This window comes from Caretta caretta, chromosome 6, assembly GCF_965140235.1.
Source record: "Caretta caretta isolate rCarCar2 chromosome 6, rCarCar1.hap1, whole genome shotgun sequence".
Taxonomy (NCBI): domain Eukaryota; kingdom Metazoa; phylum Chordata; order Testudines; family Cheloniidae; genus Caretta; species Caretta caretta.
The window spans coordinates 14233912-14260973 of record NC_134211.1 but is presented as its reverse complement, the minus strand read 5'-3'; the positions used below and the strand labels follow the sequence as shown (position 1 = coordinate 14260973).

At 53.3% G+C, this 27062-nt stretch overlaps 1 protein-coding gene and 1 long non-coding RNA gene across 3 annotated transcripts in view; one reads left to right on the top strand and one right to left on the bottom strand.

Moving 5' to 3' along the window:
• Positions 1-27062, top strand: LOC142072468 (uncharacterized). Of its 2 annotated transcripts, none has more exons than XR_012668832.1 (3): positions 1-69; positions 16642-16784; positions 26377-27062. It is a non-coding gene; the product is annotated as an uncharacterized LOC142072468 (long non-coding RNA). The 2 variants fall into 2 exon arrangements; XR_012668831.1 differs by lacking the exon at positions 26377-27062 and adding an exon at positions 21047-21103.
• CD6 (CD6 molecule) overlaps positions 2792-27062 on the bottom strand; it is a 28494-nt gene continuing 4223 nt past the window's right edge. Inside the window, 12 exon segments of the mRNA XM_048855351.2 lie at positions 2792-5025; positions 6134-6235; positions 6841-7002; positions 7478-7603; positions 8313-8417; positions 9604-9723; positions 10327-10467; positions 11112-11180; positions 11627-11926; positions 12428-12736; positions 13394-13750; positions 14618-14695. Of these exon segments, the coding sequence (XP_048711308.2) occupies positions 4928-5025; positions 6134-6235; positions 6841-7002; positions 7478-7603; positions 8313-8417; positions 9604-9723; positions 10327-10467; positions 11112-11180; positions 11627-11926; positions 12428-12736; positions 13394-13750; positions 14618-14695 (1967 nt within the window). The 3' untranslated portion in view covers positions 2792-4927.

The following is a 27062-nucleotide window of genomic DNA, read 5'->3' as shown; positions in this document are numbered from 1 at the left end:
TCAAGATCCTGCCCACACATCAGCTGAACATACTCAACTGGTGGATAGCCCCTTCGGCTGACATTCAGCGTAAGTCCTACAAGCGAGATACGTACTGTACGATATCAGTCTGTAGGGCCGTCCCAAGCTATTCTGGGGCCCTACAAAGCCCCCCCATGGGGGGGGACAGGCGTCTGCGGAGGGGCGGGGCTGGCTTGGGGGGGTAGGGGGGCACCACCCCCCCCAGCACTCACTGGTGGTGGGAAGTGCAGCGACCCGGCCCCGGCCGCGCCGCCGGTGAGTGAAGGCTCGGCCCTGCTGCAGTCCTCAGGGGAGTGGGGTCGGAGCAGGGGCGGGAAGGGGTGGGGTGGGGGCGGAGCAGGATGGGGGCTTTGGGGAAGGGGTGGAGTGGGAGCAGGGCTGGGGTGGAGCAGGGGTGGGAAGAGGCAGGGCTGGGGCTGGAGGAGCACGCAGCTGCGCAGGGCACCAAGAAATTTGGTGCCAAATTTCCTGGTGCCCTATGCAGCTGCATAATTTGCGTATGGGTAGGGATGGCCCTGTCAGTCTGGCCCCACGTGCGCACTCCCCTGGAGCCTGGGCTTTTTCTGATAGGTGACTTGACATGTAGTTCTGTTGAGAAGTGATGATGTATTGTCGAGATCTACACCTCATGTGGCAGCGTGACATTATTGACATAAACTGTGACCGTATAGATCATTGTTGCAACCAGGGTCCTGTGGTTGCACCGGTTCAGTAGAGAGGAGGCCAAGTGGGGTGTCTATGGAAAAGTTGTAGTTTGCTCGTTATGATTATGCTGTCTGTATCATTTTTGAATTTGAAGTTATGAATATTGGCTATGTATTTGTTTGATTCTAAGTAGCCTCAGAGAAGCATTTGGTTAGCTTCTTGAGAAAGGACTATTCTCAGTAAGTGCCCAATCAAGAAACACTTAACTGACAATGACAACTGACAATGGACTTTGGGAGAAGACAATCCACATCTGAGCTTTCCTCCGAACATTCAAACTAACATGTAAACAATGGTGATGTGTCTTCTTACATTTATTTTGCAAAAAGAAAAGGAGGACTTGTGGCACCTTAGAGACTAACAAATTTATCTGAGCATAAGCTTTTGTGAGCTACAGCTCACTTCATCGGATGCATTCATTTGTTAGTCTCTAAGGTGCCACAAGTCCTCCTTTTCTTTTTGCGAATACAGACTAACACGGCTGCTACTCTGAAACCATTTATTTTGCAGAGACTCAACACTGAGAGGAAGGAAGACAGGAGTGAGCTCTGCAAACTGGGTTTGTATCTTGCTTGCAAACTTTCCCAGTTCTAGCAGATCTCCAAAGCTGCACATCCGGTAGTCTGGATATTGCCTGTGAAGGGATCATTCTTCCCTGAGGATGCTAAAGCAGTAGATCAAATCAGAGAACTTAGGAAAGGACTTGAGCATTTGGGCACTCAGGAGGAGTTCAACTGCTGTAGCTCAAACCACTGGGGAGAAATTAACAAGGCTCTTACTCAGAGGTGGACAAATGCCAGCTCAGGTAATTGCAGCTCGGCCTTGTCTGGAGCTAACCGCAAGTGAAGAACCCCCCTATTGCATCACCAGCCTCCCATGGTGCTATTAACACAGCCTGCGCCCCGTTTAGCTGGCAAGAGCTGGCAGCCGTTCCCCAGTGGATATCTCTACAACGTGTATAATGATGAGCAGGACTATTTAATCCTTAACTTTGATAGGCTGAGATCTCCCTCTGGCAGAGATAGCATGGCCAACCCCAAGAGTTCAGCACATCATAAGGCAGGCTCCAAAAATAATCACAGCATTGGCTTAAAAATCATGAGATCTGAAAAGAAAATCTATGAAATGTTGGCTTCTTTTTCTTGGCCTTCTGCTTTCTGAGCCTTTGGGATTCCTCTAAGGTTTTCCCTACACCCATGAGGGCCAGAGACTTACTTTTATTTGTAAAGAAAAGCTGAGACACTCCCCAAAATCACATGAGATCAGGTGCTTGAAGGAAAACCCCACATATTGTGAGACTGAGGCTGAAGTCCTGAGAGTTGGCGACACTAGTGGGACTGCCCTGGCCTCCATTAGCAGAGAGAAGCTGTGGGCTCTGGTGTTTATTCTAAGCTCAGTATTAACGGATGCACTTCAGAATTCTTGTTGGTATCAGTCACTGCTGGATTCGCTGTCAGGCAGGGGGTGTTAAAGGAATTGGTGCTTGGGTGAGCTGAGGAGCCTCTTTCAGGGTCTCTTTCAGGGTAACAGTCCTTCCTTTCTGTTACTGCCTAAAAGCTATTTTTACGGATCAAGCCCTGTTCCCAATGGGAAGTGGGTTAGCCTGGAGTAATTGGATGGCAAACAAGAGCATCTTCCCTGAGGCAGAGCTTACCCGGGCCCAGCCCTCCTGAGCCACTGCGCAGCTCAGGAATGAGGGTTACATTTTGCGACCCCGATCCCTAGTGTAATGATCTGACAGCCCAACGCAAAGGTGACACAGGCCCGGGGTTTGACCCAGAGCGAATCTGGGAGGAGCTCCAGGGCCTGGTGCTCGGTGAGGCTCCTGGGATATCACAGGCTCACAGGCAGCCTGGCTACAAATTAGGCTTCTCTCTCTCACAAACACACTAAAGGCCAGATCCTCTGCTGGTGGCAACTAGCACTATCCATGTGGGGATCTGGCCCCATTGATTCCAATGGGGAGACACCGGTTTACACCAGCTTGGATCTGGCCTGGAATTTTACTCTGCCCCAAAGCCACCATTCTTAAAAGTTTAAATAAAGAGATTCTCCTTCCAGCCCCTCTAGTTAAAGCCTTTTAATCTCACAACACGCCTTGCAATGGTGCTGCCACATGGGAGAGTGAGGGAGCAGCCGTATGCGGCAGCCACATGCTGCTCCACTATTTACACAGTGCTTGTGCTCCCAGATCCTGGAAGATACATTCATTATTGCCATCCTTCCATGCAGCTCTCCTCTTCCCCCACCCCCACCCCTGCTCCAAGACTGGAGGGGAAGGTTTCAATTCAGGGTCCCAGGTCCATGTTGCAGGGAATTGTTAGCTAAATAAAATGCCCCCGGAGCAAACCACAGAGGAGTGTCCCGGGGGGTGGATGAACAAGCATAGGGCTAGGAGCTGCAACTGACTCGGTAGGTGGCCTTGATCAAGTCATTTCATCGAGCCGTGCCTCACTTTCCCCTCCATGTAGAATGGAGATCGGAATCCTCAGCCACCTGGCAGGGCTGTGGGGAGGATCAGTGAGTGACTGCAGGGAAACTTTACAGTTCCGGGTGCTCGGGGTTCCCCAGTGAAAGCAGCCCAGAGCGTCTCATTCTCACTCTTACAGCTGCTCAGAAGTCTCCTGTCAACACAGTTCTTTTGGTGCAAAAAGGGCTTTCCCCCAGCAGAGGCCGGTTCTGTTGAAAGGTTTTGGGGTTTCGTGGGGGAAAGATAAAGATTCTGTTCAATGAAAACCCAGGAAGATCTCAGGGAAAAATGTCGATGAAATATTTTTTTTTCTATTTTCATCTACACTTTCCAAGGAAAAAAAATCCCTAAAAGCCTTAGCCCTCCATAGAAGGTTGGAGCCAGTCTCTTCTCTCCAGTGACAGCTTTGGAGGCGGGTACAGCATGGGCAGCAGCTGTGAATCCCCTGGCACTGCCCGCAGCCCCTCGCTTGGGGGAGAGGGAAGAACCATCCTCCATGGCCTCATTCATCACCCACAGTTCTTCAGAGGATATTTTGCCCATTGACAGCACCTTCTGTCTCAGGATCTCAACACCGTTCCATTAATGCAGACTTGCATTATCCCCATCTCCAACAGGGAAACTGGGGGATGGGGGAGGTGACTTGGCCGCACTCCCAACAGCGAGGTAGCAGCAAGGCCGGGGACACAAACCAGCCTTCCTGAGTGAGGTAGTAGAATCTCCTTCCTTAGAGGTTTTTAAGGTCAGGCTTGACAAAGCCCTGGCTGGGATGATTTAACTGGGATTTGGTCCTGCTTCGAGCAGGGGGTTGGACTAGATGACCTTCTGGGGTCCCTTCCAACCCTTATATTCTATGATTCTATGAGTGTCAGGCACTGCCTCAACCACAGGCTGACCTTCCCCTCAAAGCCAAGGGCTTGGATTTCATAGGCAGTCCCCCCCAACAAGAGAGAGCCATTGCTGGAACCCAGGTATGGAACATCCCCTCCTAGCTGCTTCTGCCCAGTGGGGATGAAGCCAGAGGCCTGGGGGAGCTACCCCCTGTGCATTGAATCTGTGCACCCCAGTTCCTGTCTACGGGCTAATCACTGGGGACTGGTTATTGCTGCAGGGAATCTACATACAGAGGATTGAACCCAGCCCCCTAAGTCACTGTCCCAAAGGGAGCCAAGCAGTCTGGCTGCTCCCCTAGGACTTCCGACCTCCAGCTTATCACCCCTAGGGCTCCAGCTAGGTCTCTGTGCTGCGCCCATCACCGTGTGTCCAAGCACCTTTCCCGGCGGGGAATAGAGCCCACGGCCCTGGCAGCCATCCTGGAGAGCTTGGCCTATGTCCTGAGCATTGAGGATGGAGTCCCGGACACCCCCCAGACACCAGGGGTTCACTTATGGGCCTGAGTGGTCAGGGCTAGCTGGGCGTCAGCAGAGAACGTGGGCTGGGAAGAGGATGTTCTTGGGAAGGTCTCCGTGGATTTCTCAGGGTCAGAGCTGCCAGTGGGTAGAGGAGTGCAGCTCCTTCCGAACCCATGGGGGCTGCACTGGAAAATGCTGGTCCATTCAGGGCTGGTTCTGGGACCTGCACAGAAACCTTCCCCCCATGGCTGAACTTGTGCTAATCAAACACACTCAGTGCAGGGATGTGAGGTTCAATTATCACCCACTGATTTGCTGTCCTCTGTGTTGAAGGCAGGAGGGAGGTCTGGAGGCACAGACTTGCAGTGACATCCCTGCTCTAGTACGCCAGGCCTTGGACATCATCGTAATCGCTGCCCTCTGAGTTGTCGCTCCCAGGCTCACAGCTCCCCAATGGCTGGGAGACAGCTGGCCAGCCTGAAACAACGGATCCCATCAACTCCCTGCCTCCCTCCCTCCGTCCCCACAGCCACCTCTCCTCCCTGCCTCCCTCCCTCCGTCCCCACAGCCACCTCTCCTCCCTGCCTCCCTCCCTCCATCCCCACAACCACCTCTCCTCCCTGCCTCCCTCCCTCCGTCCCCACAGCCACCTCTCCTCCCTGCCTCCCTCCCTCCGTCCCCACAGCCACCTCTCCTCCCTGCCTCCCTCCCTCCGTCCCCACAGCCACCTCTCCTCCCTGCCTCCCTCCCTCCGTCCCCACAGCCACCTCTCCTCCCTGCCTCCCTCCCTCCGTCCCCACAGCCACCTCTCCTCCCTGCCTCCCTCCCTCCGTCCCCACAGCCACCTCTCCTCCCTGCCTCCCTCCCTCCGTCCCCACAACCACCTCTCCTCCCTACCTCCCTCCCTCCGTCCCCACAGCCACCTCTCCTCCCTGCCTCCCTCCCTCCGTCCCCACAGCCACCTCTCCTCCCTGCCTCCCTCCCTCCGTCCCCACAGCCACCTCTCCTCCCTGCCTCCATCCATCCCCACAGCCACCTCTCATCCCTGCCTCCCTCCCTCCGTCCCCACAGCCACCTCTCCTCCTTGCCTCCCTCCGTCCCCACAGCCACCTCTCCTCCTTGCCTCCCTCCATCCCTACAGCCACCTCTCATCCCTGCCTCCCTCCCTCCATCCCCACAGCCACCTCTCATCCCTGCCTCCCTCCATTCATCCCCATGCTCACCTCTCCTCCCTCCCTCCCCAAAGCCACCTTTCCTCCCTGCCTCCCTCCATCCACACAACCACCTCTCATACCTCCCTTCATCTCCACAGTCATCCGTCTGTCCCTCCCTTGGTTACTCACTCTCTCTCTTTCTCCACCCCCTCCCTGCTGTTGATCTCTATCCGTTCCCTTTCCTATTCCCCTTTTGCATTCTCTTTTTCTGTCTTTGTGAGTGGACTGTAACCTGATCTGAATCATGTTATCTCACATGAGCCCCCGGAATTAGGCTCAGCGCTGTTGGGAACACAGGGCCCCTGCCTGCTCCCCACTCAGTAGGTCTGCAATTCCCTCCCCATGCTCCCTCCATCCTCTCCTCTCCTCACCAGATGTGTTCCCTGGCTGGGCTCCCTGGTGCGCTGTGCTGTGGAAGTTTTCATACCATTCTCCGGATGAGGTGCTGGAGCTGTCGGCTCCGGAAGGCCCTGCTGGAGACAACCCCGGACATGCTCACCCTTCTGGTGCAGAGGGTGAGGAGCATTTCCAGGCTCCTGGCAGGGTAGTGGGAGTGACTATCCAGCAGAGAATCCAGCAGGAGTGACTATCCTGCTGGAAATCCAGCAGGAGGGGGACAGAGGTTGTTTCCCATCAGCTGTCTCAATCCAGACCAGGTCATCAGCCCTGATGTCCCCAGAAAAGAGATTCCCCGCACCGCAGGTCAGGGCATTGTCAGAGACTTAATGGCCCATGGGTGACCTTTCCCTTCCCACCGATGCACAGAGAAGAGTCTGGAGGCTCTGTGGAGGCCTTTCTCCTGGAGATTGTGAGGGATGGCCAGGGCCCAGCACACACGGAGGCACTGCTGGGCAGGTTGGGGCAGAATCATTGCTCCTGGGATGATTTTCCCTTCTACAAACAGAAGGGGTTGGATTTTCCAGTCTTGGATCTCAGGCCCAGCCCAGACTTCCCTCCCTTCCCCTTTCCTCTCCTGGGGCAGGAGAGGATGTGCTGGGATGTTGCTCCTCAAGGGCCAACGCTCAGAGGTGGTCCCACCGGCCGTCAGAGCCAGCAGGTGCTGGCCCATCTTGCTAACCTTGGAAGGAGAGCTGGGAGCCACTGTTGCCCTGAGCAGGAGGCACTGGCATTAAGAGGCTGCCGGTGGGAGGAGGGGCTGGGTTGCCCCACTGTTGCTGCCTGGTGGTGCCGTTATTGTAGTAGTTGTCCTCAGAGGATGAGCTGGACTCAGCGGGGAGCTCTGCAAGAGAAGTGGCCTCTCCATCAGCCTTCCCACTGGCCAATGCCGGCAGTGCCCGAGCCTGCTCCACCCAGGGGGCTACAGAGAGCCCCCTGGAGCTAGATGGACGGTTTGCAACACTGCCCTGCCCACCTAGCCCCAGTACCCGGGGTGTGGGGAGAGCTGGGAAATGGCCCACCCTTGCTCTGCCCCAGCAATGGCCCATCAGCCAAAACTCCATTCCACCCCATGCACTGGCATAAGCCAGACAGAGAGGCGAACACCAGGGGAGCTGATGACCCAGCTCTAGCATTGCCCCTGCCCACCCCAGCTGGGGCTTTGGGGCCCCTTTCCTGGTACTCGCAAAAAGAAAAGGAGGACTTGTGGCACCTTAGAGACTAACCAATTTATTTGAGCATGAGCTTTCGTGAGCTACAGCTCACTTACTGTGCTTCTCATCCTTATCACCCATCCAGTCAGCAGCACCAGCTCTTACCCTCGCAGGGTCTTTGCTCTGGCTGGCCCCAGGGCTCCGGGCCCTCATTCAGCACCTCCTGGCCAGGTGCCGGGGGGAAGCCGCTCACAGGGAGGGTCTCGTCCGCTGCTCGGTGCCGAAGCGAATCTGCAACCAGAGGCAAAGGGTTCCAGCAAACCTCGCCTGGCCCAGCATCCTAGCGGGGTGAGCTGGGAGATCACCACTAACAGTACTGCCTGACCTGACCTGCCCCCAGCTCCCCTTGACCCCAGCCAACCCCATACAATGGCTGCAGGTCGGGGGGTGGGGGGCATTGGCAGAGCTGTGGGGTGGGGATCCCAGGGCTAGGATAGCAGTGGCTTCAGGTCGGGATGGGGGTCACTGGCAGAGCCGTGGGGTGGGGATCCCGGGGCTAGGATAGCAGTGGCTGTAGGTTGGAATGGGGGGGCATTGAGGGAGCTGTGGGGTGGGGATTCCAGGGCTAGGATAGCAGTGGCTGCAGGTCAGGGGGTGGGGGGCATTGGCAGGAGCTGTGGGGTGGAGATCCAAGAGCTAGGATAGCAGTGGCTGCAGGTCGGGATGGGGGTCACTGGCAGAGCTGTGGGGTGGGGATCCCAGGGCTAGGATAGCAGTGGCTGTGGGTAGGGATGGGGGGCATTGGGGGAGCTGTGGGGTGGGGAGCCCAGGGCTGGAGCAGCAGTGGCTGTGGGTCAGGATGGGGAGGCACTGGCAGAGCTGTGTGTGTGGGGGCAGCCCAGTCTGGCACAGGGCAGTGTGAGGGAAGGCAGGGCTCCATGGGGAGGCAGAAGCCCCAGGCTGCGAAGAGCCTGCATGGTGCAGGTCGGGGGTTGCTCACTGTAGAAGGTGGAGAGCGCCACGGGCGGCTTGCTGCTGAAATCATAGTGTTCATAGTCGGAATCGGAGTCCTCGGAGCCAGGAGCGGGCACAGCCAGCGGCTCTGCTAGAGGGGCATGAAGGGAGCGGTTACTTGGGGACCTGCCTGGACCATGCCTTGCCAAGTGTGGGGCAGTGCCTCCTGCCCTGCCCAGAGGCTGCTCCCGGGGCTCAGCGCAGTGCCCCAGGACAGGTAGGGACGAGCCTGCTGGAGCCCCACTGTGCCGTTGATCAGGAGCCGCCCGAGGTAAGCCTGTGCCCCAACCCTGAGCCCCTCCCAAACTCAGAGCCCCCTTCTGCACCCCTAAGCCCGCACCCCCAGCCCAGAGCCTTCACCCCCCCTGCACCCCAACCCTCTGCCCCCACGCAGAGCCCCCTCCCTCTCCCACACACTGAACCCCTCATCCCCAGACCCACCCCAGAGCCCTCACCCCCTCCTGCACCACAACCCCCGCCTCAGCCTGCAGTCCCCTCCCACAGTCTGAATCCCTCGGCCCCACCCCCAGCCTGGACCTCCAGCCTGCACCCCAAACCCCTCATCCCCTGCCCCACCTCAGAACCAGCACCCCCAGCCCTGAGCCCTCAGCCCTTCCACACTCCAACTCTCTGCCCCAGCCCAGAGCCCCTTCCCGCACCCTGAATCCCTCATTTCTGGCCCCACCCCAGAGCCCACACCCCCATTTAGAGCCCTCACCCCCTCCTGCACCTCAACCCCTTGCCCGAGCCCAGTGAAAGTGAGTGAGGGTGGGGGAGATTGAGCCACAGAGGCAGGGGGAATGTAGTGAGGGGGGGTGGGGTCTCGGGGAAGGGGCGGGGCTAGGGTGTTCGGGTTTTGTGCAATTAGAAAGTTGACGACCCTACCAGGAAGGGCTGAGAGGCAGGGAGCAGGGAGAGGTGTGGTGAAGGGGAGGGGCAGAGACAGGTTGAAAGGCAGGTTGTGGGGAAGAGTCAGGATGTGGGGCAGGCAGGGAGGGGTGTTGGGGGGAGGAGCAGAGAGTGTGGGAGGGGAAGGGGAGGCAGGCAGAGAAGAGGAGGGGGAGGGGCAGAGTTTATGGGAGGGGCTGCAAGGAGAGGGGAAGGTGGGGTGGGGACAGAGAGGTAGGGTATGGGGGAAGGGAAGGTGAGGTGGAGGCAAAGAGCTTGGGTGTGAGGGGGTAGAGTGTGGGAGGCTATGGGGGAGGAGCAGGTTGGTTGGTCAGAGACGTGGGGTGTGGGGAAGGGGCAGTGGGGGCAGGCCAAGCAACAGCTGCTACCTTCTGCTTTGGGGGTCACTTTCCTGTAGTCATTGGCACCCCCTGCAGGCATCTCCGTGCCCTGTGCGCTATGATTCACCAGGACCGGGGCAGCTAATGAGGAAGAGGATACGGTGTGGGCTGCAAACAGAGAGGGCGAGAAAGGAGATGGGTTGCTCTGTGAAGCCGTACAGGGCCTGGCACAGCCAGGCCAGGGCTCCCCCCACCCCCATGCTGGGAGGGGGTCCGCACTAGTCCAGCATGCCCCACAGGTCCTGTCTAGCCCTATGCTCTGGTGCTGGGCTGGCTCCCCCTTTCATGCTGCAGGCTGCCATTGTTCTGGGGAACTGCTCTGCTGAGCATGAGTGACACCCTGTGCGCTGCCTGGACGTTCGGGGACAGGACAGCAGCCACGGCGAAGCAATCCTGAGCCCCTGAGCGGGTAACCAGGGCCAGATCCTGGTGTAGATCAGAGCAGCTCCACTGGGATCGGGCCCATGGACTCCAATGGAGCTAAGGCCGATTGACACCAGCAGGGGATCTGGCCCCGTTCCATGTCACCCCATGGCTGGGTGCTGCCAATGGCCTCACCCTGGACCAGTGCTTTGGCCTGGTGCAGCCCCCGTGATGTCACTCCCCCGTGCAGAAGGGCCTGTCTGACGCCTCTTCATGGCGGGCCATGGCTCTGCCTGGCCCTGCAAGTGCCCAATCTCACTCTGGCAAAGCCCCAGGCAGCAAAGCTACCGTGTTTTCTCCTCATCCTCAGAAGGGCGGCAGTGAAGGCCAGCACGGTGACCAAGAAGAGAAGGCTCAGGATGACACAGAGGAGGAGGAGAGTCCAGTTCGAGAGGGCCTTGGCTTCCCAGCATAGTGGCTCAGCTGTGCCTGGCAATGGGGTGGGGGGAGAGAGGGAGGGGACAGACAGATGGACAGACAAACAGACAGCAAGTCAGAGAGGCACACTACACAGGGGAACTGCCACTAGGGCCTGGCACAGGGCCCCATCCCTGCTGATGTCAGGGGAGTTCCCAGCACCGTGCAGGACCCCAGCTCAGGAGCTCTCTGGGACAGGCTGTGGGCTGACCCTTGAGCCTCTTCCTGGCCCCCCAAACTTGGCATGGGGGAGGTCGCAGGAGGGGTGGCAGGGCCGACTCCCTGGTGCTCTCTGGGCTGTGCCGTAGCAGGGGGAAGCCTGGGAGTGCACGCAGTGTAGGGCTCTGCCAGGGGTGGGGGCACTGGGTACGGGCAGAACTCCTGGCGCGCTGACAGCAGGTACGCAGGAGGAACTCAAAGCCAAGTCCCCGGCTCTCGGGGGATCCTTCTGAGGGGAGGGGGGCCTCTTTGGCTGCCCACTCTGGGGAATGGGTGCCGCCAGAGGAGAGTTGCCCACGGTGCAGTCACCCCGGAGAGGTTTGCCCTACAGCAGGGCTGGCAAATTTCCCCTCCCGCTCCAGTGGAGGAGGGCTCATCTGGGATCTGGAGAGAGGCACTGCAGGAGGGCAGGGAGGGTCTGCCCCCCAGACACTCACTTCTCCCGGTGTCTGGAGTCATCATCTCCAGGGGGGGCACGGCAGATGTGTTCAGCAAGCCCAGCGAGCCTGGGGGCACCACAGACAGAGGGAGAAGAACAGTCAGCGGGGCTGGAGGGACAGACCCATTCGGAGGTGGAGACCCTCCCCTCTCTCACTGCCCCCCCCATCCCCTGGATTGCCCCCCCCATCCGCATCCTTCCCTCCCCTCTCCTGCCACCCTGCCCATGTCCCCTGGATCACCCCCCACATCCGCCTCTTTTGCCCCATCCCACCTCCCCATCCATCCCCTCTATCATCCCTCATGTTTGCCTTCTTCTCCCCCCGGTCCCTGGCGCCGCTGGCATATGTATGGCCATGTCTCCCTCTTGGTCTCAAAGATTACAATGCGATGTTGCTGCCTTGTCCCTAGCTCAAGCCTTAGCAACGCGTGTTCTTTCTCCTGAGAGTTGCAGGTTCGATCCCTGCTCGGGTCTGTCTGGGTGGGGGTTGCGTATGTGAGGAGGCAGCGTTACCATTGCAGATCAGGCCGGCAGCCTGGGACTGGTGGCACAGGTTCAAGTTGTTGTGGTGCCATTGGCACCAGGACAGCGAGGCCTCAGTCCCTGAGCACAGGTAGTTCATCCTGCCCTCCTGCGTGTGGTTGAAGCTCAGCTTCTGGACAGCGGGGCCACAACCCAGCCACTGGCACAGCACGTCCATCTCCTCCTTGTACCAGGTCCCGTCGCACACCATGTTCCACACGCCCCGGTAATAAGCTTCTACGCGGCCAGCGCAGGCGTCCCTGCCCCCCAACAGGCGCCACTCCTGGTGCTCTGTGCGGAAATGAGGGGGGCAACAGGTCAGCCTAGGGGTCCCCACTCTGATGCAACACAGACATTAAGGAGCTGCCCACGATGGAAGTTTAGACCCCTCTGCACCTGCAGCCAGCTGGAGGCAGGAGGGATTTACCCCTTCCCCAAGCTGCCAGAGTCTAATTTCACTGCCCATCCCAGAAAGACAGACAGAGACAGGAACAATCCATCAGACAGATGGACATGCAGGAGTGCTCTAGTGGACAGACAGAGAGGAGCTCTCCACTGGATGGACAGACACACAGGAGTACTCTGACAGACGGACAGGAGCTCTCCAATGGATGGATAGACAGACAGGAGCACTCCTTCAGATGGACAAGTGGACAGACAGATGCTCTCCATCAGACAGCCAGGAATCCTCCACTGGACAGAGATGGACAGTAATGTTCCACCAGACAGACAGGTGGGGGGTGTTCCACCAGACAGAAGGACAAGTGCACTCTTCTGGATAGAGGAACAGACCTGAGCACACCACACCGGCATCTTCCTTATGGCCGCAGTCATGGCTCCTCTCAGCTGGACAGTCCCACAAGTAGGATTCGTTCCCAGCACAGCTCACCTCATCCAGGTGGATGGGGCCTGTCCCTTTACGGAAGAAGGAGGCCACTGGAGCCTGGACGGCCCAGCCGCACCTCAGCTGCTGACATACCACCCCAGCGTCATCCAGGTCCCAGGCGTCGTCGCACACTGTGCCCCAGACACCGTCCGCCTCAACCTCCACGCGGCCCTCACAGCAACTGCCCCCGCCAACCAGGCGCACAGAATGGGAACCTGGCAGAGAGGGCAAAGGGGGAGTGAGCACGGCTCAGAGAGGGGCTCTGGGAATGGCAGAGAGAGAGATAGGCACAGGGAGGGAGAGAAAGGATGGATGAAGAGGTATGTATGGGGGATGGATCTGCTCTCAATGGATGGTAGGTTATGTATGGAGATGGATGGATCTAGTCTCAATGGATGGATGATGGGTTATGTATGGGGATGGATGGATGGATGGAGCTGGTATCAATGCATGGATAGTTGGATGGATGGATCCATGGAGCTGGTTTCAGTGGATGGGTGGATGGATCTGGTCTCAGCTCCATCAGTCATTTAATTATTTATCAGGAGCGTAGCATGCAGGGGCACTCACCTGGGATGCTGCGATGGAGTTCACAGGCGGAATGACCTGGTGGCCCTCTCAATTTTCTAACCTGCAAGGTGTGGAGGGGCAAGACTGCCTCATGGGCCAGAAACAGGCAGCTGGGAGGGCTGGGCTTTGGCCAATGGGCAGGGGCAGAGCTGGACTGGCCTCACCATGAAGTATGGATGGATGATGGGGATAGAGAAGCAGCAGCAAGAGGAGAGCAGCCAGCGTGCATGGATGGTTTCCCATTGGAAGCTGCTGATGGCTAACCCGGGCTCTACAAGACATGGGATGGATCCGTTTCTTACCTGTACAGGTGACGCTGGCCAGCTTCTCACTACAGCACAGCTCTGACACATTGCACTGCTTCCATGTGCTCTCCAGACCCACGCAGTGGATGTGCAGGGAAGGGCAGAGGCTCTGAGAGGACAGGTTGGCTTTCTTTGTGGGTGTTGACCTGGGCGGGCACACAGGGCTGGGGATGGGTCTAGCAGCTGTATCCTTTGCCTCCCCACAGTGCAGCTGTCTGCAGACCACGTGGGAGGCCTCCTTGTCCCACATTTTCTGGCAGACTGGCATCCACCGCCCATGATGATGGACCTCCACGGCACCACTGCAGCGGCTGCTGCCATTCACTAAACGGACGGATCCCTCTCCTGAGAGGCCTGCAGGGCAGCACACATTATTTCAGAGATAATCCATGAGATGGGTCAGAGCCATATGGGATCCTGCGTAGCGGGGTGGCTGCCCATAAGGGGTGGGGCAGAGGGGTGGCTGCCCATAAAGGCATGGGGCAGGGCTCAGGGGGGCATAAAGCCTGAGCATGGGGCAGCATGGGGGGGGGGAGCCCATAAGGGCCTGGTGGGGGCAGCGCTGTGGAAGCTGGTGCAGAAATCCCCAGCTCCGGCTAGTGGGAGCAAAGGGCATTGGCTGGGCTCAGACGCGTGACTAAGCCCGCGCCCTTTGCGAGCGATGCTGAATTCTTTACAGGTGGGATAGGTGCACCACATGCTGCCGCCCACGCTGCTTCCTTCCTCTTCAACCCAAATGTCACAGATGAGCGCGTGAGCACCCCATGGTGACCTCAAAAAAACAGCTCTGAGCTATAGCTACAGGCTAGCTGGTCTCAGCAGTGAGGAGTCCCACCAAGGCACAAGGAGTGCTGGGCAGCTGTCATGCATAACCTGAGCACCCCCATCTCTCCACTCTCCCTTAGTATCGGGGATCACTGTGCTACTGCACGTCCTAACCTGGGCACCCCTCTGGGTACCCCCATCTCCCAGTGCTGCTGGAGCAGCTCACCCATCACAGCCTTTGCTCCATCTCCTCACTATGATGGAGTCAGCAATCCCTCCCTTGGCAGACCCAGCCTCGGTGCTAGAGATCCAGGAGGCTACACAGTCTTTGTGTCCATCACCTTGAGTAAGGACCCCCCCCTTGGTGTCTGCTGCCCCAAGTCCTGTCCTTTCCATATGGAGAGGGTCACACTGAGCACCAGGGGGCTTCCCCCAGCCTCCCCGCTGTGTCCTCACCTGGCTCTGCAGACGTGTTCCCATGTCCACCATGTGTGATGTTCCAGGGGATGGCAGGGGACGTTGTATTTGCCTGGACTGGAACAAACATGGAAACTGTTAGAACGGGATGAGATCTCTGTCACCGGGATGACTACGTAGATCCAGAAGAGGAAACCACCCTGAGCAAATGTCTAGGCCTGTGCTGAATGGCTCCATTCTGGAGAAGCATCCACAGACTCTGGAAGCTGATCTGAACCTGGTGGTTCAGTGGTTTGTTATCCAGGTTACTCAGTGAGGCTGGCGATCTTAGGAGAACAGACAGTCTAGCTGAGAGATCTCGGGGACCTCTGGCCAATGTAAGATTCCTAGCCATGAAAATTGCTGAGGGATCTCTGGGCCATGAGCCATGCTAGAGCAATGAGTGAGGTATAAATGCCTGGACAGACAGAATCAAGTGCGATAGAGTAGATTGCTGCAAATGTGGAGCCAGTCGGAGGGTATACACCACCATAATGCTTTAGCGTAAACACTCACTATGCCGATGGGAGGGGTTCTCCTGTCGCTGTAGTTAATCCACCTACTGGAGAGGTGGTAGCTGAGTCAATGGGAGGAGGGATAGCTCAGTGGTTTGTGTATTGGCCTGCTAAACCCAGCATTGTGAGTTCAATCCTTGAGGGGGCCATTTAGGGATCTGGGGCAAAAATTGGGGATTGGTCCTGCTTTGAGCAGGGGATTGGATTAGATGACCTCCTGAGGTCCCTTCCAACCCTGATATTCTATGATTCTATTCTATGATGGAAGAATTCTTCCATCAGTCTAGCACGGTCTTAGCTATGTTAATGTATGTTTTCAGTGGCTGGTCATTTCTTTCTTGTTCTGTGGGAAGGTCTCACACAACCAAAATGCATCAAGATCCAATAATATTGTGGGGGAACCCATCAGTCTGATGAGCCCCACTTAGCTGAAGGTCTTGGAGGACATCTGAAGCCGTCAGATGGTCAAGGGGATCAGATCACCTGAAGAGCTCCTAAACTCCATAGAACTACAGCCAAGTTCCCAAGCTCCACCAGAGCAGAGCGCTCTGAAGCTAATGAAGCCTAGGGTGACCAGATGTCCCGATCATATAGGGACAGCCCGATTTTTGGGTCTTTTTCTAATATAGGCTCCTATTACCCCCCACTCCCTGTCCTGATTTTTCACACTTGCTGTCTGGTCACCCTAATAAAGCCAGCCCTGGTAACAGGAGTTTGCTTGGTTAGGGCTCACCTCTGTGCATGTGTTATAGGGAGCTGGTGAAAAAAACAGCAAAGCCCAACTGGGCTCTGAGCTGCTGGGAAAGTCATGGTAGTTGAATGGCACAGGCTGGGGTACAGGGGAAGTGACATGGCAACCAGTTCCCGGAAAAGACTCACCCAGGCAATGTCTGTCGATGTGGCTTCCCTGATCAATGCTACAGCGAGCCCTGTGCTGACACAGCCTGCACATCTACACCCCTGCCCTTGCATTTCGACAGCACCACACTGAGTTCTGCTGGTGTAAATCAACGTAGTGCCATTGACTTCACTAGAGCAATGATGATTCATACCAGCTGAGGACTTGGCCTGGCATCCTTTTCCCCCTTTAGCTCCCTCCAGCTGGGACGGCCTCCTCCTCTCCAATGCAACCAGCAGCCGGGCTCTCCTTCAAATCCCCCTTCCCAGTCCTCTCCCTTTGGCCCCATCCCCCACTCACCTCACTCCTCTCATCACCCTTCGACTAGGCTCCCGGTGGGATCTCACCATAAAGAAGCCTGTTCATGTGAATGGACAATGGGATTCCTCCCTATATCAACTCTAACAAGCCTCCTGCCAACCCCCACCACTTGGACCAGGCTGTGGTACCCTTTATTCCCACTGAGCCATACCTTGGATGGCCCACTGACAACATGTAGAACCAAGAGTGACCCAGTGGGAGTAGGGGCATCAGGACCCAACCCTCTGCTTTGGTATCCCATCCCTTCATTTCCCCATCCACTCCAACCATTTGAATTTTTTCCATTTCAGTTGTAAGCTTTCTGGAGACGGGATCATGCCATGTCTGCAAAGGGCCTTGCACAGCAAGAGAGCGACGTGAGGAATAACAGCAACTGTCAACATCTCATCATCATAACAGCCCATTTTACGATGACGCAGTGACAGACAAGCTGGTAGAGTCTTTCCTTTTCAGACTATTTCCTGATCTGCAGAGCGTCTCCTTGTATCTGTTTTTGCTGCCCTGCCTCTAACAGTGTTCACCGGCTCCTGTTCGTACTGTACCTACCACAATGGGCACCTGGTCTATGATAAGGGCCCCTGTGTGCTAGGGTAACACAAATAATAATCAAAATAATAATTATGGCATGGAGGGAGGGGCCTTCCTAACCAGATCTGGGCAAATAATGGATTTTTTTATTTGCTGGAAATTCTGAATAATTGGTCCCTGGAGTGGGGGAGTGGGGGTGGGGGCGGGAAGGGATTTGATTCAGTTTGAACCAAAAATAAAAAAAATCTGCAAATCAAAATGTTTCACACAGAACTATTTTTCATAGATTCCAAGGCCAGAGGAGACCACTATGATTATCTAGTCTGACCTCCTGTGTAACACAGGCCAGAGAACTGCCCCAAAATCATTCCTAGAGCTTTTATTATTTTTTTTTTTAAACATCCAATCTTGATTTACACATTGCCAGTTTGGGGTAGAATGAAATGTCTGGATCATTTAAAATGGTTTTGATGTTTTTTTTAAAACATAAAATTAAAGGAAAGTTGGAAGAAAAAGTCATTTTGAACCAAAAAATTGACACATTTCAATTTTCTCTGAATTTTTAAAGTATATTTTTTTCCTGACTGAAAACAATTTGGTGAAAATAACATGAACTCATGAAAGGTTTTGGAGTTACTGAATTTTCGTTGTATGCCATAAAAAGTTGCCAATGAATAATTTCACCCAGTTGTGCTCCTGACCCCTGTTGGGTCACCAGTGTATGCCCTGGAGCATGAGAATGGAGATCCATTCCTCAGATCATTTCATCCTAGCAAGCAGCACAGCAGATGCTGTTCTGATGCAGACAATGCTTCTGACAAACTGGGGTTAGACTTTAAAGGATGCAAAAGTACCTGGCAGAGACCAGGGAGATGAAGTAGTGGGTGAGCTCTGGGGTTTATGGGAAATAACCCATCTTTGCATTGACTGGAAATCCAATCCATGCCTTCCTGTTTGACATCTATTGCTATGACCCTCAATCTCCTGTGAAGGACTTCCCCCTGATTTCTAGCATTTTAATTCTGTTCCTCGACCCCTTTCTCCCATCCCAATGCTCCGGCACCCTGTTTGTTTAAAGATTGGGGCCAAAGTTATATTTCTTATTTCTAAATTGTATCCACATTGTGTAGCTCCATTTCCCTGCTTGTTCTCTCTGTTCGGATGCCTCACTTTCTCTCCCACAATCTCAGAGTGAGAGCCTTCTCCTTTGCATCTGCTTCCAGCTTTCCTGTAACTCTCCACTGCATCATCTCTTAGCTGAAAGCACTTCCTTCCCCCACCATACTAATGATAAAGGCTCTGGGAAACCAGCACTCAGGACACTGAAAACCATTCTATGAAACACTGTTAATCGAGAAGAAAGGATGGAATACAGGGATAAGAACCTTCCTTTCTCCATCTAGTCTGTCAGTTCTTCTGGGCAGGAAGTGTCTCTCACTATGGGTTTGTGCAGCACCAAGCACAATGGGGATACAGAACACAAATACTAACAACAATGTATTACACACCTTCCTGGCATCACGTAGTGAGTTTCCTGGCAGAAAGGCATGAACCGCATGCAGTCAACAGCCCTGTATAGAACAAGAATCGTTCCTGCACAAATGCAGCCTGAGCCACCCAGGTGGAAATGATCATCTCTGAATCTTTGAGATTCCTGACCTCTCTGAATTGACTCTGCAGCATGGAACAGAATCTGCTCCTGCAGCCACGGAAACACACTGCATTCAACAGGGGGTTGCGTGCACACTCGGCAAGGTAGCGTGAGCACGAATACGCCTTTGAGGATTAAAACAAAGTCAGGGCTCTCCCAGAGCTTTGCCGCTTTGCCTTGCAGGGAAAGGAGGACAAAGACAGCAGTGACTCGGGAAATTGTTCTGATTCTGCTGATGAGGAACTGAGACCTCGCATTGACTTCGCCTATCTGTCTCCCTTTGGGCAGAATTTGGAAATAGAGCGCACAACTATTCCTGGCCTCATTTTCCTCCGCATGCCAGGCCTGATGATTTGCGAGTCAGACTTCATTTCACACACAAGAATTTCCTGAATTCTCATTGCTGGGAATGACTGATCTCTCTTTTCAGCTCCACTTAGCTTATTCTGGGGGTACTGTGTCTTTCATTTTCTTTCCCTCCTTGTTATTCCCACTCATAACAAGACTTTCCCTTGCTAGGACTTTTGTCGCCCAAAGATCTTTAAGAACGCAAATGGATAAAGTCCTCCCACACGCTAGGTCGAGTGTCATTATCCACAGGCAGGAGGCCAGGCACAAGAACATAAACTCACCAATTAATTAACTAATTAATAATTAAGAGGAGCCATGACTGAGTGGTTAAGGTTCTTGATTACAACCCTGAAGGACGTGGGTTCGAGTCTCGCTTGATCTCACACTGAAACGCCACCTCCAGTTCACTGAGCTGCAGAATGGGGAGCTGGCCCATTGGGTTAAGGCAGCCAAAGGCAATTGGACATGATCACTCCTTTGTGCGTGAAATTAACATGATTTAACTGCATCAGCCCAATGAGCCATTGGCTCAGGGGAACTTTGATTGTGCTGTGAAGACAAGCCTGGAGAGGTTAAAGGCCTGTTCCAAAGCTCACTACAGTCAGTGGGAGCCTTTCCAGTGACTCCAGCAAGCATTGGATCATCTCAGGTATTTTGCCCAAGGCCTAACAGCAAGCGAGCTCCTGACTCCCAAGCCTGGGCTTTCATTCAGCCTCTTCAGACCATTCTGCTTTTCCTTCCGCTGAATAGCATCCCAGTGGGCTCAGCAGAGTCCGAGGACTGAAGGGGAATTTACACCTGCTGGGGATCTGGCCCACTGACTCCCATGGAGTGACACAGCCTTACATCAGCTGGGGATCTGGCCCACTGGGCTTACATGGACCTGCAGAAAAGTGCTACTCAGCATGAGTAAGTCTTTGAGACAATAACTGTTTTCTGTAGCTTAGCAGCATGGCCCAGAGTGGATCCTATTTCCTGCTGACTTCCCTGCCCTCCCCCATATCACCTCATTTCTCCAAAGCCTTAGTCTCTCTGCACCTGCATCTCTGCATAACGGCCCCTCGAGCTCTGTGTGTCAGATCAGCTAGGTGCAGACAGAGGCTCCTTTTTGAGAGGAATCTAGAGGAGTTGGAGCAGGGCCAGGCTTAGAAAAACCACAGCTTGGCTTTGACCCATGATCAGAAGTGGGAGGCGGGATGTGGACTAAACCAAGGTCCAGGGAATGGAAAAAAAGGGACCTTAATTCCGGAATGTTCATGATGTGCTTGGATATGATGAGTGCCAGAGAAAAGCCAGTGAAATATACACACACAGAGGAACATTCGCAGGGAGGATGTGTTTACGGCATATGCACCATGGAGATAATAGATCATTATCATCATTATCCGCACTTTTATAACCCTTTTCACTTAAGGCTGTTGTATTGCTTTAAGATTTTTGTATTATTATCATGATTATTAATTATTATTATTGTTTACGATTGAAAAATTTCCACCAAAATGTTTTTCCAACGGAAAACTGGGTTTCTGACTGATTAATTTGTGAGTGTGTGTAAAATCTCTGCTTTCCTTTTTTATTTTTTTTTTTTTATATTTTTTCATCAGAAAACTGAAAATTTTTGGCTGAAACCCATTTTTTTCATTTTTGACAAAAATCAAAGTTTTCCATGGGAAAATTTCATAGATTCGTAGACTCCAAGGCCCGAAGGGACCACTATGATGGCCTAGTCTGACCTCCTGTATAACACAGGCCATAGAACTTCCCCAAAATCATTCCTAGAGCTGAGTTTTTAGCAAAACAACCAACCTTGACTAAAGAATTGTCAGTGCTGGAGAATCCACCACGACCCTTGGTAAATTGTTCCAGTGGTTAATTTCTCTCACTGTTAAAAATTTACACCTTAGTTCCAATCTCAGATTGCCTAGCTTCAACTTCCAGCCATTGGACCATGTTCTACCATTCTCTGCTAGACTGAAGAGCCCGTTATTAAATATTTGTTCGTTATAGACTGTGATCAAGTCACCTGTTAACCTTCTCTTTGTTAAGATAAATAGATTGAGCTCCTTGAATGTATCACTATAAGGCATTTTTTCTAATCCTTAAATCATTCTCATAGCTCTTCTCTGAACCCTCTCCAATTTATCAACATCCTTCTTGAATTGCAGATATGTGAACTTGGCACAGCATTCCAGCGGTGGTCACACCAGTGCTAAATACAGAGGTAAAATAAACTCTCCACTCCTCCTCATGATTTTTGGCTTATGATGGCACGATCATCTCAAGCAGTTTGAAATGCTGTGAGCCAGATCCCTGGCCTTTTCTCTGAGCTCTTCAGACAAGGCAAATAAGCCAGAACTTGCCCTAAAGGAGAAGCTAGGAGATTTATCTAGTGTGCAGGAACCCCAGGTGGCAAAGAACCACCGGCTTCCCAAGTCAGGGGCAACTAGGGGTCTTGCTTAGGGTGGGAGGGAGTAGGGACAGGAGGGTCTATAGAAGTTGACTCTTGTTGGTGGGCACACAGAGGTTCAGAGATTAAATGACTTGCTCCAGGACTCATAGAGAATTAGTGGCAGAGCTCAGAATCAAGAACTCTGGATATCCAGTCCCTGTTCTATATGCCAGACCAGCAACTCTCAACTAATTTTGGGGGGGGGGGGGGGGGGGCGGGTCTGTGACCCACCAAACAGCTGAAAATTCATCCCATCACCAACTGTGTTTCAAAAGCGACTGTGACTTAGATTTTAACCAAACCATAGTGCAGCATGGCCAATCCAAGTCTTCAAAAAATAACCACCATGCCCCATATAATGAAATTGGCTTAAAAATCATGAGATTTTTTTTTAAAAAAAAATCCATTTTAGGTTCTTTAGATTTGCTTTCTTCATTTATGAACTTTTTGGTCGCATTTTCAAGCTTTTCTCCTCAACTGTGAGCGTTAGCAACTTACTTTGCAATGAAAGCTGAGATTCTCCCAAAATAACATGACTCCAGGAGCTTGGAGTTGAAGAAAAATAACTACTTTTGCAAGACTGGCAATCAAATCATGAGAATTGACAACACTCACTAGAACCATAGAGTTTAAGGCCAGAAGGGACCACCAGGGTATCTGGTCTGGCCTCCTGCAGATCACAGGCCACCATCACCCCTTACCACCTGCACATTAAACCCAGCAATCGGAACTGGACCAAAGTCTTACAGCCCACAGGAGACTAGACTGTTATGTGCCACAGGCAGAGAATAGGAAGGACCGAGGTGCCCCAGTGCCCAAGGCCCCTGCAGTGGCAGGGAAATGATTAAGTGAGATACACCCAGAAAATCCTGGCAAGTGACCCCACCCACATGCTGCAGAGGAAATTGAAATCCCCACGGTCACTGCCAATCTGACCTGGAGGAAGACTCCTTCCCATCCCCACAGGTGGTGATCAGTCAGAGCCTGAGCACATGAACAAGCACCAGCCAGCCAAGCACCTGAGAGAGAGAATGGTAGGTGCCACACCTCATAGCCCTCTGAACCCACTGTCCCACCTCCAGCCATGACCATCCTTGATGCCTCAGAGGAAGGAGATACAAAACCTCCCTGAACACACTGCGGTGGGATCCCTTCCTGACCCCTGCAGGTGGCTGGCTGAAACCCTGAAGCATGAGTTTTAGGAGCAGAAGATGTAAACCGAAGTGAGACCCAAAGCTCTGGAGCCCAGCCCCCCACCAGCACAGGCAACCCTGTCATACAATCACACTCATACATTAGGCCAGCTCTCTCTCAAAATAAATTAAGAGGTTTGCCTCCACAACTGCTATTGGGAGGCTGTTCCAGAACAACACCCCTCTGATATTTAGAAACCTTCTAATTTCTGGCCTTAATTTATTCATGTTGATGAGGCACATTGGGTCAGATCCTCTGCTGTGGTGTTGAACTGCATAACTCTGTTGAAGTTGGTGAAAACCAGCTGAGGATCTGACCTCGCATGTATTCACTAGGTTGTCAATTCCTTTCACTTAAACTCCACTAGAGATGTTGGAGAAGGGGGAATCCATGGATGACTTTCTTCCGTTTTTCATTGAAATGTTGCAATTTTCCAAGCAGGGACAGTGCTGGTAGGAAAATGGAAACATTTACCCATCTTTTGTCAAAATCAACATCAGAATTTTCCACCCAGTTCTAGCCACAACCCAGTTAGGATGGGTCATGACCCACTTCCGGAGGGTGTCTCACAGGCTGAGAACCTAGGCATCTGGTGGTAAGCTACTCCCTGGCATGCAGATAGCTATTCTTGGACCATCACTATATAGACTAGGTTTGGTGGGGTTCCTTGCATTTTCTTGGCTCTGCTGCCCTATGTAATCAAAGTGACCAAATAATTGACACGCCACAGGCCCTGATCCCACAAACACCTAGGGATGGGCTTCACATTAACCATGGGACAACTCACAAGCTTAAAGTTAAGCAGGTGCCTAAGTGTTTGCAGAATCGGCGCCTAGTTCGTTGTGACTGAATTGCCCTTCATGTTCAGAGTGTGTTTGGCAGGGGGAGGACAAATAAAACAGATATTTAGGTTCCTAATTCCCATCAACCTAACTCCCAAGGTATTTGGGGGCCTGATCCTCAGCTGGTGTGAATCATCATTTTTTGGTTTACACCAGCTGCAGCTCTGATCCACGCAGTCAAAGCCACATGGAAGGGCTCCAATAACCCAGCGTGTGGGCTGCCTGGATTGTATCCACACAAGGCAATCTGTGCACCAGGCTGCAGACATGCTCTGGAACCACACTGGAGCCGCTGCTGGGAAATGAAGTGAGACTCTCCAGCGTGTTCAGTTAAGTCCTCCTCCTCGGGGAATCACAAGCGCTAACCCAGTTAGTCACTCATCAGGGAGAGTGGCTACAATAACCCAGTGACACAAACATGTCAGCAAGTGGCACAGACTCCTCGTGCCACTGCAGCCAGAGCTCAAGAGTGAACTGGGCAGCCAGGCACCCCTCATTTAAAGCGCCCTTGGGTGACAGTCTTGTGTAGCCTGGGCCCCCTGTTGAGGGACACTGTCATGTGTTAGATACGGGGTGATGACGTGATAAGAGTCTGGAAGGATGGACAAGGGATCCCATGGATGGGAGATGAGGGAGTGGGAGAGATTGCTTCCAGAAGTCAGCTGTGCTGAGACAGAGTTACGGCCTGCCACTGAGAAAGGAGACATTGCAGCTACAGATATAAAAGCAAACCTTAGAACGGTGAGGTCAGCTGGGCAGTGGAACTAACCAGCTGCCCAAGCCCGGCTGAGGTTATCCCAGTGGCCCATGCCAGTCAGAGACTGCCTAGGTTATCCACTCCCTCTTCCGACTCCTACCCAGCATCAGGCGCAAACACCCGGCTCTGTCTGCTGACGGGTTTCCAGGAGGAGAGGCATTTTGGAGGTGGATCCATGGGGGTATAAGCAGTGTCACATTTGCCCATCACACAATGGACCAGAACTTGTGGCCACAACCTCTGTGCCCTGCAGCAATATTAATGTAGTCGATCACCATGGACACCCGCGGTTCCCATTCCCAGCCCCCACACAGACAGATCTACACTTCTGGCTACCCCTCTCCCTGGCTACTCCTGGACTCTGGATCCCTGACCCCCTACTGCTTGGCTCCATGGATCCCGTCCTGTCACCAAGTTAACTCCCCCTTGTTGGAAGAGCTGCCAAGCAACAGGCAGCTGCTGGCAGGTCCCAGCTGGTCAGGGAGCCAGAAAACAAAATGCCGGGCGCGTGGCTGCAACAAAATGGCCGACTGCACAGCGGAAATGCTGAACTCCAGAATCCCCCAAGGCCTGGCTGAAGAGGATGGGGCAGTTCACACCTATTTTTTCAGGCTCTCGGCACACTCAGGTAAAGCCTTCACGTGCCGTTTCTTTTCTCCAGAGCCATCCAGTCTTTTGGGGTTTAGTTCTGATTATAAGCTGATTTAAGCTGTTGCCAGTAGCCTCAGGTGACAGAGCAGCGGGGGATCAATCATCAGCCATAGAGAATCCCACTGAGATACTGCCAAGCAAGGAAACTGACTGGCAAAAGCAGACTGACTAAAAGAACAAAAAAGATACCAGATCATAATGTCCATCTCTGCAGTAACTGTAGTGAGTACGTCACACTGCAAAAAACCCACAGCAGCCGCAAGTCTCAGAGCTTGGGTCAACTGAGTTGGGCTCATGCTAGGGGGCTAAAAATAGCAGTGTAGACATTCCCCCTCAGGCTGCATCCCAGGCTTTGAGACGCTCCCTCCTCTCTGGGTTTCAGAGCCCGGATTCCAGCCCGAGCAGGAATGTCCACACACCTATTTTTAGCCCTAAAGCACAATTCCAAATCAATTGACCCTGTAGTGTTGAGCCCTGTGAGCCTGAGTCAGCTGCCTCAGGTCTCTTTTTGCAGTGTAGACGTACCCTCAGGCAGGAATTTCTGCACTGGTGACGCTTGGTTCCCATCGCTGGTATTATCCTCACGACCCGAAGGGTTAGAAACACTCTTCTTTTTAAATGACAGCCGTGACTCTGGAGCAATGGGGTGAATGCTGGGACAGCGGAGCCCTGGGATGCAAGCAGGGGCTTTGGTTGTAACCAGGTGAGATGGGACCAAACACAGCAAAGCAAAAGCTAGGCTAGACAGCAGGAAATTGCCTGCTGCAGGAGAGAGCTGTACAACTTTGCAGTTACCTCTCAAGCAAAAGTTCAGTTCACACCAGCTGAGGATCTGGTCCATAGACACAAATTTTCAAAAGCAGCCACTGACACCGAGTGCCCAGTGTGAGGCTGCTACAGGGCCCCAGGTCTTAGCCACCACAGCTCCAAGGGGCTGTGTCCAGTTGTACGCCCAAAAACGGAGTACGTAGCGGCCACTTTTGCAGCTGTCAGAATCAGAGATGGAGGAGCCCATGCGCGCCTCATTATTAAATCCACCGATGCCAACAGACTGTGCCCTTAGAAAATGGCAGGTGGATGCCCAGCTGCCTTTTGATTTGCAGGCAGCTGCTCTAATTCGTGCCCGCGCCTGATGATGCATGCAAAAAATGACAGCACCACCAGCAAGGCTCGTTTTAAAAAATCAGGTCACTTCATCCACTTCCAGACAGCACAGGTCTAGCCCCTGCTTCCTTGAGTGCTCTGTTCACTCCAATTATTCCAAGCAACAGGACTTCCCCTGGGAGGCAATTCCACAGCTTAATAAATCTCATTGTTAACATTGCTTTATTTTAGGCTAAACACTCTTATCTCATTCCCTCTGGGTAAGCTATGCCCCTGGGGCCTTGTATCATTTTAGTTTTGTCTCCTTCACTCTAACCTTGCTGGCTTTCCCAGGATCTTTGTTGATATAACATATACCAACAAACCATTTTATGGAGGGTTTTTAGCAGGGAGTAGACAGTTTGGCTGAGCTAGAGACTCTCCAGCTGTGAATGCTTTGATGTTTATCACTAGAAATGCTATGCTGTCTGAATTAATTATTCTACTTCCTCACTGCAGGGGATGTAGGCCGATGGCTAAAGTCAGGGTATTTCCACTGCGATGGGAAGAAATGGTTTTCTTTGGCCGGGGAAAGGACACAACACAGAAAAATCGCCGGCCGGCACCCGGTGTTTGAAATGGACTGCACACAGCAAATCTGATCTGATCCTTATCCCCTTATTACCACCCCATGTTATCCACATCAGGATGGCCCAGTGCTTAGGCTACTAGCCTGTGACTCAGGAAACTCTGGTTCAATTTCTTATTCTGCCACAAGCTCCCTCAATGACCTGGAATAGGTCACTTTGACTCTCCATTCCCCCTCTGCAGAATGGGTACAATAGCACATCCCTACCTCCTGAGGTGTCTGTGGGGATAAATATATTAATGACTGTGAAGTGTCCAGATGCTATGGTGATGGGGGCCGTATATACATATTTAATCCACCTTCACGGGAACTGTCAGCCAGAGGAAGATATTCAGCATTTGGCACCTTCTGTATAAAATGGTGACATATTTCTGCTCTTGTGCTAAGATGGCGCCAATGGACAGATCAGAGTGAAGGTTTTCTTAACGCAATTGTAAAGAACAGCAAACTATTGTATGTAAAGGTCAAAGGAAAAATGGATCCCCAGTATAACTGTTGACTTCAAGGGGTTTCTGTAACCTGCTGTTAATTTGAGAGATTGTGCAGAAAATGTGGT